Source organism: Carettochelys insculpta, chromosome 14, assembly GCF_033958435.1.
Source record: "Carettochelys insculpta isolate YL-2023 chromosome 14, ASM3395843v1, whole genome shotgun sequence".
In the NCBI taxonomy this organism is placed as follows: domain Eukaryota; kingdom Metazoa; phylum Chordata; order Testudines; family Carettochelyidae; genus Carettochelys; species Carettochelys insculpta.
The window spans coordinates 44845439-44858802 of record NC_134150.1 but is presented as its reverse complement, the minus strand read 5'-3'; the positions used below and the strand labels follow the sequence as shown (position 1 = coordinate 44858802).

Below are 13364 nucleotides of genomic sequence, written 5' to 3'. Positions count from 1 at the left end.
GAAAATGTGAGAAAAGCAGAAGAAGGAAGGAAAAATCTGACAGGCAGGTGGGAAGGAGAGAAAGACACAGAAAGCAAAGGGGAAAGAAGCAGATGGGTGCAGGAGTAAGATCATATTCTTGCACACACAATGCTACCTACAGAGAAACTTGGAGCACACGACATTTTTTCTTGTGTCCTGAGACACAGGGATTGTCTCAGGAAAGACAGGTGAGCCCACAAGACTCTCTGTATTTATTTGTATTGTCACAGTTCTTAAAAGCCCTAGGAGGATCAAGTTGTCCTAAGTCCTCCACGTAGACATCATAAATGCAAGTCCCCAGTCAGCCACTCCAAAGCCAACGGAATGTCGTTGTACGAAGCGCCTGTGCAGAATGGCAGTTTGAGCAATGCAGTGTTGGAAATGTAATACCAAGGGCATTTCCCATCATGCACTGCAATGATACATTCCTTCTCAAGTTAACTGCAGACAGACAGATGACACTGGATAAAGGCTTCCATTACAGACAACATTAGAACAGAGCTCCCATGTTTAACACCTAAGCAATGCTATGGAAGAGGAAACAAATGTTTGACACAAACCTCTAGGGACAGAACCAGATTTAACTGATATTAAGTTTTGCCTCACTTAGGGTGTAAGGGCACTAATAAAGACAGTGACAGCTGCACTAAGGTGCAAACCACCTTGGTGAAACATTCACAAAAGTGGATGGAAATATCTGATATTATTTAGAAAACCTCCTGAATTTCAATGGCATAAGGACCTTCCCACTTGAGAGAAGTTTAACTAATTAAGCATAAAGTTCAGTTTCAAATGAAGCATTTCAAAACATTTTAACAGTGACATTTTCAACAAAGAATTTACAGGGTTCTATTAACAACACATTATCCATTTCACTGGGGCCACCTACACAATAGCCAAATGGCTGTTACAGTTGCCTTGAGAAAAGCACTCTGATACTTATGAAATGTTATGTTACCTGCGATAGACGTTTTCTCACTGAAGGAACAGATCCTACTTCTCCTCTACTCCCACTGTGAAGAGCATTGATAACTCGCTCACGGATACACTTGAATTCCACGGAGGCAATGCCTCCCATGCAGCTGCGCCAAAGACAGCAACCCTCTTACTTCTCCCAGTTACGTTTGAAAGACAAATCCAATTTCCGATTTCCTGTAAACTGGCACTTTGACAGCCCTGGCTGGGATGTTTCAGGACAGTGTGTTAACATGGCAGTGTGTGGTCTCTTCTGCACTGTGGGCAACACAGTCACATACAGGCCTGCTGACAGGGGGAAGGAGGCAACGGGGGCAATTGCCCTGGGGCCCAGTATTTCAAAGGGGCCCAGAGGTCTGGAGGCTGCTACTCTGGCAGCGGCAGCAGCTGGAGCGCTAGACCCCTTTGAAGTGCTGGCAGAGCTGCTCCGCCACTCCATGTGGTGAGGAGGGAGGGAGTGCGTGGCAGCAATGCTGCTGACTGCCCTAGGCACTGCCCCTTCTGCCCTTGGCTCCATCCCTTTGGCCTCCCACTTTGCCCTCCACTTACACGTCATCATTTACAGCGACTTCAAGAGTTAAGGGAGAGCATGTTTAAGTGAGTAGCAGTCGCGTTTTTTCTCCACAGGGTAGCTCCTTCTCCTGACTCTGCCGATCCCCACAATGCTCAAGCATGGGTACTCTGCAGCTAGGAAAACACGGGGATTAAGAGCCGTTCTAACAGGGTCAGTGAGTTGACTCTCGGATCAGCATGTTACATCAAAACTAGTCACTGTCCTGGGAAAAGGAAAGACTCTTTCCCTTATGCTACAGCAACTTCACCCTCGCTGGGATGGCAGAAAGTGCATTTGGCCTTCAGTAACTTACCGTCATGATGAGTTTTTCAACACAGTCGGGTGACACACTGTGCAGGTGTGTGAGGTGCAGCTGCAGGTGGATCTTGTTGTTGAGCATGTCCTGGCAGAGCGGGCAGCGGAGCATGGGCTGCACTGAGTGCTGGGTCATGGCATGGACCCGCAGCCGGTTCACATCGGTGTTACTGTACTTACAGTATGGACACTGATACATCTGCGGAGCGAGATAAAATACCTGCTGGCTGAATCATGGGATTGACACAACCAGGCTTATACTTCCTCTTTTCTTACAACTCAACTGTCACAATCGTGGGCCTTTTCCCCCACCCCTTCTGATCCACAGTTTTTCCTCTCAACACCTGGGAAGGGAATTACAGGCCTCTAGATGTTTGTGGTGTTCCAGAAAGTACTGCGGGGCTCCTGTGCCTCACCTGCTCTGCTTTGGTCTCCTCTGAAGCTTTTGACCATTTAGAGGAGAGAGGTGACTCAGAGCTGCTGGGAAATGACGTGCGTTTGGAGGATGCTGGAGACTCTGTCAGCTCCTTGTCTGCCTGGCTGGCTGATGCTGCAAAGACAAATGAGATTTGCATTAGGACATCCCATCAGGCCAGTTCCAAAGTGCTTCATGGCGAATGACAACATGAGTAATTCCGCTTGTGCTGGTGTAGTTTCTTGAAACACATTCTAAGGATTTGAAGAGGAGGAGCATGTGGGCCAAATGACATCTTCCTAAGTATGCCAGGGAGAAAGTCAGTTTCTCTCTCATTCTGGCATTACTGGCACTAAGAAATAAGGAACGATGACAGATTCATACAGCTACAAGGAAAAAAGCACACCCACCCATGCAGACATCCCAAGCCATCTTAACATTTAGTAGATGTAAGACAGTCTTCTCCTGTGTTTACCTGCAACATCTGACCACTTGGCCATATGTCAGCGCCAGAGTGTCACGACTCCCCACCCTTCCAGGAAGGTCAGGCTATACAGAAGGAAATTTATGCCCTTAGCAGAACCATTCTGTATGAGCCATTCTGTACTAAGCACTGAGAGACATGAATTCATTAAAGCCAGCCAAGGGCACAGGCAGGTGCAATGGTGAAGAATTGTATCTGGATCTGTAGCTCAATCTCACTTTCCTAAACTGGCAGCAGCTGGGCGTTCAGAGTGTGGAGTGCACTCAGCTTTGGGGAGAGGGCAGGGCTGGTCTTACTCTCCAGCAAGCAGTCCTATTGAAATGCACAGGAAGTCTGAGTGACAGCCTTACCTACGACCAGTGGTGGAACTGACTTTCATATGGACATATTAAGAATGGCTATTTCGGCATAAATCAAACATTTGAATATAAAGCAATAGTATTCAATTGAAATGCGTACATGGAAAACAACAAAATCAGAGCTCAATGCAGAAAATATTCCAGGAAATGGACCCTGTTCCCAGGACGTAGATCTTATGACCTATAAACCCTGTTTCTTAGTAACCTGGAGTATACAAGTTTGCAGGACATCTATTATTTAAAAACTAGACGAACAGGCATATTACACGCAAACACCCCCCTCCCCCGCACACACATTTATAACAGTACTGTAATCCATTTTGAATCGACTTCAAACCCATTTCACCCTTAATGGGAGTTACTCATTTTCACTTGAAAGATAATACATGACATTTGGATATTTAATATGATAGACTGGCTGCTGATTAACAAGGTGCTGTAATGTTCTTAGACTGGGTCCCCTTTAGCCTACTCCCTTTTGCTTATTTCCATTGAGAACCTGACATGGTGGAACCCACCACCCCGTACTTCAGAAGCTGCACTCACCATACTTCAAAGCTATTGAGCTGGAATTTTTTGCAAAATATGTGGTTTAATATGGGAAATCTAATTCATTCATTGAACAGCCCCCCAGTGCTAAGCATTCATAAAACAAACAGCATGAAAAACCATTTCCTGGAAGAGGGAGTCAGGTAGGTACTACAAAGAGACATAAAGCGACCTGTGTCATTCTTGTGGAGAGAGGATTTGATAAATGTTAGTGCTCCTGAATATGCTCAAGTGATAGCAGCAAGAGCCAGGACAGATGATTGGCAACATCTTCGTCATGTGGCTCTGCTAATGCACTTCACTCCTGGCCTGCAGGACCCTGATATTTCAGCTGTGTGCTCCTACAGTGCTCTAATGCTCCAGTGTCAAATTAATGCACATAACTCAACAATGTGTAGGATGCCAATATATAATTAAGGCCTTTGTGCTGCTGTTTGGTCTACTAAAAAAGGCCAACCCTACACCTTACTAAAAGAAGTCAGTGCTTTCATGGTAGATCTACAGACATCAGACTACACCAACCATTGTCTTCTCAATTCAACTCACAGACTTGCTGTTTGACTCCAAAATCTCCCGCAGGGACCAAAGATGGAGCTTCTTTAAAAAGATTTCTACAGAACTGAAGTTTACTTTCCTTTTCTCCTGAAAAAAAAGTAACCTCCCAGTACAGTGTGTCAAGGAGGGGGATGAGGTTATCTGCCCCACCCAATGCCAGGGGAAACAGTCATCTAGAGTTGACTCAAAGTGTAATGAAAATATGGGCAGCCAGTCCGGACAGCCCCCCTCTACCATTATGATTTGGGGGTTCTGGGCTTGTGTTTGTTTGGAGTTTGGAGTGCTGAGCTGAGTGTTTGTTTGAAAGGCCGTGTGCTCAGGCAGGCAGTTGGAAGCTGTGAGTCTTGATTAGGTTTGAATCGAAACACCGTGTGCTGATTGGCTGAGCTGTAGGCAGAGGGAGGAGCTATCAGGGAGGCTGAGCACTTAAACCCCGCTAGAAAGCGACCAGGGAGCTTTGCAACCGGGGTGAGTGCTAACAGGAGGGAGTTTTGCGAGGGGAGTTGAGAGGGGGAGCTTGGAGGAAGCCAGTGACTTCTATTGCCCTTAAACGTAAATCCTTTATAACAATCTCTATCTGAAACATTTAATTAAACCTTCATATATAATTAGAGTAGGAAGTGGAGGCAGAAGCCCCGCAGCAAAGTGGGGGCTATCCTGTTTATTGTGTCGAGTGCAATATGTATGACTACCTACCCTGTGGGCGGGTGGCATATGTGTGCACTCGATGCAAGGAGCTCCTGGCCCTCAGAGACCGAGTGCGTGCTTTGAAGGCCAGGGTGGCTGAACTGGAGGAGATAAGGAAGGCAGAGGTGTTTGTTGATGAGACTTTCCAGGACATAGTAGGGCTGTCCCACCTCCAATCTGACAGTCCTGATGCTGTTACGGAGGATGAAAGGCTCAGGGAAGGAGAGCAGTCAATGGGAGCAGAGGGAAACCATCCCATAGTTGGGACCCTCCTTCCAGAGGATGCTATGGTATTGTCTTGCGCCGAGGATACTTCTCCGGGGGAGGGAGCGCCAGCTGTTAGGAAGAAGCAGGTTTTAGTAGTGGGGGATTCGATCACTAGAAATATAGATAGTTGGGTGTGTGATGACCGGGAGAACCGTATGGTGACTTGCCTGCCTGGTGCGAAGGTTGCGGATCTCTCGAGGGATCTAGACAGACTTATGGGCAGTGCTGGGGAGGAGCCGGTGGTCGTGGTACATGTCAGTACCAATGACATAGGGAAGGGTAGAAGAGATGTTCTGGAGGCCAAATTTAGGTTACTAGGAAAGAGACTGAAATCCAGAACATCTATGGTGGCATTCTCTGAAATGCTTCCAGTTCCACGCGCAGGGCCAGATAGACAGGCAGAACTTCAGAGTCTCAATGTGTGGATGAGATGATGGTGTAGGGAAGAGGGGTTTAGATTTATTAGGAATTGGGGACACTTTTGGGGTAGGAGGAGCCTATACAGGAATGATGGGCTCCACCTAAATCAAGGTGGATCCAGACTGCTGGCATTAAACATTAAAAAGGTCGTAGAGCAGTTTTTAAACTAAGAGGTGGGGGAAAGCCGATTGGTGCAGGGGAGCACCTGGATCGGACAGAGACTTCTCTTACACGAGGCTCCATAGACAGGGATTCCCTAGAAGTTAGTCAGATAGGGAACGTGGGAAATAATATATGGGCAAGATCAGATGTGAAACAATCGCATATAAAAAAATCCAAGGCGTCTGTGAAAGGCGGACATATAAATAGTGGTAGTTTTTTAAAGTGCTTTTACACGAATGCTAGGAGTCTGTCCAATAAGATGGGTGAACTGGAGTACCTCATATCAAAGGAGGAAGTTGACATAATAGGCATCACAGAAACATGGTGGAATGAGGACAATCAGTGGGACACTATCATACCGGGATACAAATTATATCGGAAAGACAGAACAGGTCGTGCAGGTGGCGGACTGGTACTATATGTGAAGGATAATATAGAATCAAATGAAGCAAAAATCCTAAAGGAATCAAAATGTTCCATAGAATCATTATGGATAACAATTCACTCCTCTAATATGAATATGGCATTAGGAATATATTACCGACCACCTAACCAGGACAGTGATAGTGATGCTGAAATGCTAAGAGAGATTAGAGAGGCTATCAAAATTAAAAACACAGTAATAATAGGATCAGAGGGGTAACCGTGTTAGTCTGGATCTGTAGCAGCAACGAAGGGTCCTGTGGCACCTTATAGACTAACAGAAAAGTTTAGAGCATGAGCTTCTGTGAGTTAACTCACTTCTTCAGATGCTGGTCTGAAGCAGCATCTGAAGAAGTGAGTTAACTCACAAAAGCTCATGCTCTAAACTTTTCTGTTAGTCTATAAGGTGCCACAGGACCCTTCGTTGCTGCTAGTAATAATAGGAGATTTCAATTATCCCCATATTGATTGGGTACATGTCACCTCAGGACGGGATTCAGAGGTTAAATTTCTTGATGCCTTAAATGACTGCTTCTTGGAGCAACTAGTGCAGGAACCCACAAGGGGAGAGTCAATTCTCGATCTAGTCCTGACTGGAACGCAGGATCTGGTCCAAGAGGTAACTGTTACTGGACTGCTTGGAAATAGTGACCACAATATAATAACTTTAAATATTCCTGTGTTGGGAAGAACACCGCAGCGGTCAAACACTCTGGCATTTAATTTCAAAAAGGGGAATTACACTAAAATGAGGAAGCTAGTTAAACAGAAACTCAAAAGTAGAGTAACTAAAATAAAATCCCTGGAAGCTGCATGGAAACTGTTTAAAGACACCATACTAGAGGCCCAACTTAAATGTATACCCCAAATAAAAAAACACAGTAAGAGACCTAACAAAGAACCACCATGGCTTAACAGCCATGTTAAAAAGGCAGAGAGAGAGAGAAAAGGGCAGTTTTTAAAAAGTGGAAGTCAAATCCTAGTGAGGAAAATAGAAAGGAACACAAACACTCCCAAATTAAGTGTCATAATGTAGTAAGAAAAGCCAAAAAAGATTTTGAGGAACAGCTAGCCATAAATTCAAAAAATGATAGTAAAATGTTTTTTAAATACATTAGAAGCAGGAAGCCTGCTAAAAAAGCAGTGGGGCCCTTGGACGATAAAGATATAAAAGGAGCAATCAAGGAAGACAGTGCCATTGCGGAGCGATTAAATGATTTCTTTGCTTCAGTCTTCACGGCTGAGGATGTTACAGAGGTTCCTAAATCTGAGCCAGCCTTTTTAGGTGACAAATCTGAGGAACTCTCCCAGATTGAAGTGACATTAGAGGAGGTTTTGGAGTTAATTGATAAGCTGAATAGTAACAAGTCTCCAGGACCAGACGGTATTCACCCAAGGGTTCTGAAAGAACTCAAATGTGAAATTGCGGAGTTATCAACAGTGGTTTGTAACCTATCCTTTAAATCCGCTTCAGTACCCAATAACTGGAAGATGGCCAGTATAACGCCAATATTTAAAAAAGGCTCTAGAGGAGACCCTGGCAATTATAGACCGATAAGTCTAACATCAGTACTAGGCAAATTAGTAGAAACAATAGTAAAGAATGAAATTGCAAGGCACCGTAGAAGAGCACAAATTGTTGGGCAAAAGTCAGCATGGTTTCTGCAGAGGGAAGTCGTGTCTAACTAATCTACTAGAATTCTTTGAAGGGGTTAATAAACATGCGGACAAGGGGCACCCAGTGGACATAATACACCTAGATTTCCAGAAAGCCTTTGACACGGTCCCACACCAAAGGCTTTTATGTACATTAGGCGATCACGGGATAGGAGGAAAGATCCTTTCATGGATCGGGAATTGGTTAAAAGACAGAAAACAAAGGGTTGGAATAAATGGTAAATTTTCACAATGGAGCGGGGTAACTAGTGGTGTTCCCCAGGGGTCAGTCCTGGGACCGATCCTGTTCAACTTGTTCCTCAATGATCTAGAAAATGAGGTAAGCAGTGAGGTGGCAAAGTTTGCAGATGACACCAAGTTGTTCAGGACAGTCAAAACCAAAAGGGATTGTGAAGAACTACAAAAAGATCTCAGCAAACTGAGTGATTGGGCAGCAAAATGGCAAATGAAATTTAATGTGGGTAAGTGTAAGGTAATGCACATTGGAAAAAATAACCCAAATTACACGTACAACATGATGGGGTCAAATTTAGCTACGACAGATCAGGAAAGGGATCTTGAAGTTATAGTGGATAGTTCTCTGAAGACATCCACGCAGTGTGCAGCGGCAGTTAGTAAAGCAAATAGGATGTTAGGAATTATTAAAAAAGGGATAGATAATAAGACAAAAGATATCATACTTCCCCTATATGAAACTATTGTACGCCCACATCTTGAGTACTGCGTGCAGATGTGGTCTCCTTACCTCAAAAAAGATATATTGGCATTAGAAAAGGTTCAGAAAAGGGCGACTAAGATGATTAGGGGTTTGGAACGGGTCCCATGTGGGGAGAGGCTAGAGAGACTGGTACTTTTCAGTCTGGAAAAGAGGTGATTGAGGGGCGATATGATAGAGGTATATAAAATCATGAATGGTGTGGAGATTATTTACCTTTTCCCATAACACAAGAACTACGGGACACCAAATGAAATTGATGGGTAGTAGGTTCAAAACTAATAGAAGGAAATTTTTCTTCACACAGCGTACAGTCAACCTGTGGAACTCCTTGCCGGAGGAGGCTGTGAAGGCCAGGACTATATTAGGGTTTAAAAAAGAGCTCGATAAATTTTTGCAGGTTAGGTCCATAAATGGCTATTAGCCAGGGGTGAAGTATGGTGCCCTAGCCTTCAGTACAAGGGCAGGAGATGGATGGCAGGAGATAAATCACTTGATCATTGTCTTCTGTTCTCCTTCTCTGGGGCACCTGGCATTGGCCACTGTCGGCAGATGGGATACTGGGCTGGATGGACCTTTGGTCTGACTCAGTATGGCCATTCTTATGTTCTTATGACTAAGAACTCCTGTGCTGTGGCTGGCAGAGGATGATCCAGTGTTAAATTGCCTTGGCTGGTCCCTGTGTAACATGAGAAGAGTGGCCCCAATAATGAGGTTAACTACTGCTGATACTGTCCACTCCTCCATTTGACCTCAGACATTAAAATGTCAACCACAATCGCGAAGTCAGGCATCAGGCCCCAAGCTCTGTCTGCATATAGCCAGGCAGCAGTACAAGCTGCACTTCCTTCCCTGCTGACGGGGACATGAATCACAGAGCCCTACAAGATTTAGGATCCCCTTTCAGGGCCAGATTTCTAATTAGACACAGCAGTCCCATGTGTCAGAGTGCAGGTGATTCAGAGACTTGCTGCTGCTGGGAGAGGGGGTAGGGTTGGTTGAGGGCCTCAGGCAGCCCCGCTGGAGCACTCCTGCTAGCACAGATGGCAAAACAGATCCCCGTGGCAGTCCTATGCAGGGGGGCCTGCCAGACAAGTGGGTCCTGAGGGAACTTGGCTTGGACAGGCCCTGCTTCAGTCTGGCTGATCCCACTGCTCCCAAGGGACCAGAGTGGCCCCCGAACAGCCAGGCAGACAATCATCTCCCAGCTGGGCCTGTCAGTGCAGCCGATGGCCAGGAAATGGGTCTTGGGAGGAGGGGAGGCATTGGGCAGTGCGGGATTCTCTTTGGGGCCTGGGGACATTTGTAGTATGGGACTGTGCAAGGGACACAAGAGGGTCTGTGGGCGAAGGGTGCTGGGCAGGAGGTAGTGGTGTGCTGGATGCTGTGCAGTTGTAGTGGTGTGTGTGTGTAGAGGAATCTGGGCAGGAAGGGTGATTTGTAGAGTTGTTGACACAAAATTTGTATCTGCATCCATAACCACAAAAATGAGCTGTTGCTATCCACAGCTATATCAGTGGGTGCAGACAACTGCAGATATAACGGGGATATCTGTGGATTTTCAGGGTTCTAGTAACGAGGTCTCTAGCATGGCTTTGGGAGGGACTCCTGGCTCTACCAACTTCCACTTCAGCTCTTGAATTTCAACTATAATTAGTTAAGTGCAAGCGGGGGGTCGAGCGACTGTTCAGCTGCTGAGTTCGTGGTGGGGGAAAGCCTGTGCAGGATCGACCCACCTCTTCTGAGCTATATTATCTGACAATCTAACCACTTGCTTCATATACATGAAATGTAAAAATATACATGAGAAGATGGATTTTGTCATGGAAATGTGGACAAGGTAATTGTAATTAAACACAAAAGTCTGCATTCAGTCTATCTTTAACCAATAAAAACCAATGCAATATTTATCCATCTCCACTCTCTGGCACTCCCTATTATGCCCTGGTGTTGCCACACAGTTAGTCCCTACAGTATAGGATATCAGACTGGCCTGAGACTCCCAAGATTTGGCCAGGATGAACATTGCCAGAACTGGCTGACTGAAGTCAGACACATCACCATGATCTTCATAACACCTCTTGTTAGTAAAGAGGAGAAAAAATATAGATCAATTCTGTTACTGACGAAGTAAGTGACTGTTTTTACTTAATGGAATGAACTGTGATTGACACACTGCAGAGAGACATTCCATGAGCTAGTTTGAGAGGGTTATTTGTGATAGTCGATAAAAGGTCACAAACTCTCATGAAATTATCAGAATTATTTTTTTGGAAAAATCCTTTGTGCTTAGAATCTAGTGGGGTCTCTTCCCTCAGAGCGATGGAGGTGCCTCATGTGTGTAACTTCCGCTGAGTCTTATTATGTGTTGTGTATGGAAATCTCCTGCACAGTGACAAGGGAAAAGAAATATACTACAAAACAGTAAATGATTCAAGCCATTACTGGGAACATGCCACAGTCATTTTTCCAAGGCAAAGAACTCATATGTTTTACAGTTTACATATCTCTGAGGATCTACTTAATTTTATTTGTAAAAAAAAAAAAAAAAAAATCAACCCTTGTAGCTAAGCAGCTAATGTGCGGCAAAAAACAATCTTTGGAAACTCTCAAAAATATGATCCCCTCTCCCACAGCACCAAGATTTGATGTAACCCAAAGCAGACTAGACCAATTAACTCAGGGAATCCTGGGCTCTGATATCTTGGCTATGCCACTGACTCATACATCTTGGGAAGTCACCTGCGTTTTAAGAGTGGTCACTAAGTCTGGAAGCTCACGTTCAGAAAAGAGAAGTGGTTTTGTCTCAGAGATGTTGGATGCTGGCAGATCTTGGATGCCAGATGGCACTGAGGCTGCTTGACTGCCCTGAACTTCAGACCACAGGTGTCTGAAACACCCTAACTTAGTGCACTCTTTTGAAAACAGACGCTGGGCTGTGAGGACAGCTCTACATTGCCTGCAGCTACAAAGCTGCCCACATCAGTGTATCCAACTTTTGGAGAGCCTTTGTGAAATCCTCTGGTGAGACAAGAGCTATTACCCCAAGCCTTCCCATTGTGGCTGGTGCTCGGTCCTGGTAAGGTGTGGCTTTGGCATCCCTGAGTTCTGGTGACTTTTGTCTTCTCTAATGGCTCAGAGCCATGGGCAGCCAGCACAAGATACAGCAACCGTTCAGGCTGCTAGCCTCAGCTGGAGAACCATCCTGGCAAAAATCAGTTAACTAAATTCATCTTTGTTCCCTCCCCTGAAATTCTGAGTGTTTCTCAGCGCAACTGATCTGGCCCACCAGCCTCAGCCACACTAACACAGGGATGAAGGTCTACTCCATAGAAGGGATGCGAAGACGAAGTGGATTCAGTGTTCTCAGAAAGTAATACATTAAGAAATATTTTTAAAGATAAAAATCCTATTTTGGGGCTATCAACACTGAGACCAAATTACTGGTAGTGAACACCTACTCCCACTGGCTGCATGGTAGATCAAAGTACATGAATGGTCCTAGAAACAGTCATCATGCAACCCATGTTGGGACAGAGTGTTATGGAGTAGGGGAATTCTCAACTCCTTTATAAGCTGGAGAAAGGGGACATGTTAACTGCGTCTCTCTTGAGCACACCCAGTGAGTGATTGTAAAGCTCTCTACCAGACTTAGAAAAGAATGAATATTAATTATCCCATTCCACATAATCAGTATGCCCTATACATCTGTGTATAGACCAGGACATATGTCCAGAGCCAAAGAAGTGCTGAAAATCTCAAATCCCATTTTCTTCCAAGCCACTGCATACCAGCACACACTCCTGCACCACAATTAGTGGCCAAGGAGAGAACTGACTCAAAGACCAGGGCTCTCCTCAAGACAACAAAGGAGACTGACAATTGTTCTGAGCACAAAGTAATTTATGCATTGAGTTGATCATCTCTAGGTTTAAAGAAATGAAGAGGCCAGAAGAATACACTGCAGACCTGCTGACCTTCCTATACACAGAGAAAACATGTACCTCACAACCATACCTGAAAGCGGCATGGCTGCAAGGTATTCTGCCCCGAAAATGAACCTGAAAGGTGACTTCTTCAGTGCTTGTGCTGGCTAACACTAGGTTTTCAGCCTGGGCAGAGGGGATGCAGTCTCTCTCTCTGTTTTAAAGTGGAGGATGCCACCCAGAAACGATGCTTATCCTTTTCTTTGCTAGCCCAGAAGTTAACACAGAGAGAGACCTAAAGAGCTGATTGTGTGTGAGCGGTTTAGAAAGGCCAAAGGCAGCTACCACCCCCATTTCAACCATCAGACTCTCTTATCTAAACTACCCTGACAGCCCCTTCATCTAAACTTCCATCTCCCAACCCAGAAGCATAATGGAGGAGCCAATTAAATGATTATTAATTCATGCTGCTTTCCGTAAGCCAGAGGTTCTCAGCTCCTGCATTCCGTAAACCAGCTTGCCACCTGCCCCACAAATTTACAGCAGAGCTTTTGCTACTTTGATTGATTACAAAAATACTCTTCATACTAGCTCAGCAGCCAGTCTCAGTAGCATCTACAACTCCTCTAGAACACTGTTTTTACTGCCTGATAGAAACGACAATTGCCTAGTGGGGTTGCTGGTCCCCACTGGTCCTTCTCCACAGACACAGGCTCTTCAGAATTTTTCCGTCAATTTTTCCTGGCACAACTACATGAGATCCTCAGCTCTGTAGTTTTGTACCCACTCTAACCCTCAGCATTAAATCTGACCGCCTCTTGTGGAGGGTTTTATGGCTAGAGAGCCTCATGACTGTTTTAT

At 45.1% G+C, this 13364-nt stretch overlaps 1 protein-coding gene across 11 annotated transcripts in view; it reads right to left on the bottom strand.

The window, feature by feature from the left end:
* Nucleotides 1-13364, bottom strand: part of ZFHX3 (zinc finger homeobox 3) — a 327850-nt gene that overhangs the window by 36196 nt on the left and 278290 nt on the right. For all 11 annotated transcript variants that reach the window (XR_012647534.1, XM_075009156.1, XM_075009159.1 and 8 more), the window contains 2 exons: nt 2281-2414; nt 1863-2063 (listed from right to left, as the gene is read on the bottom strand). Coding sequence is in view for 10 of the 11 variants with exons in the window: in XM_075009156.1 (XP_074865257.1) it covers nt 1863-2063; nt 2281-2414 (335 nt within the window). In the remaining variant the exon portion in view is untranslated. The remainder of the gene's footprint in view (nt 1-1862; nt 2064-2280; nt 2415-13364) is intronic.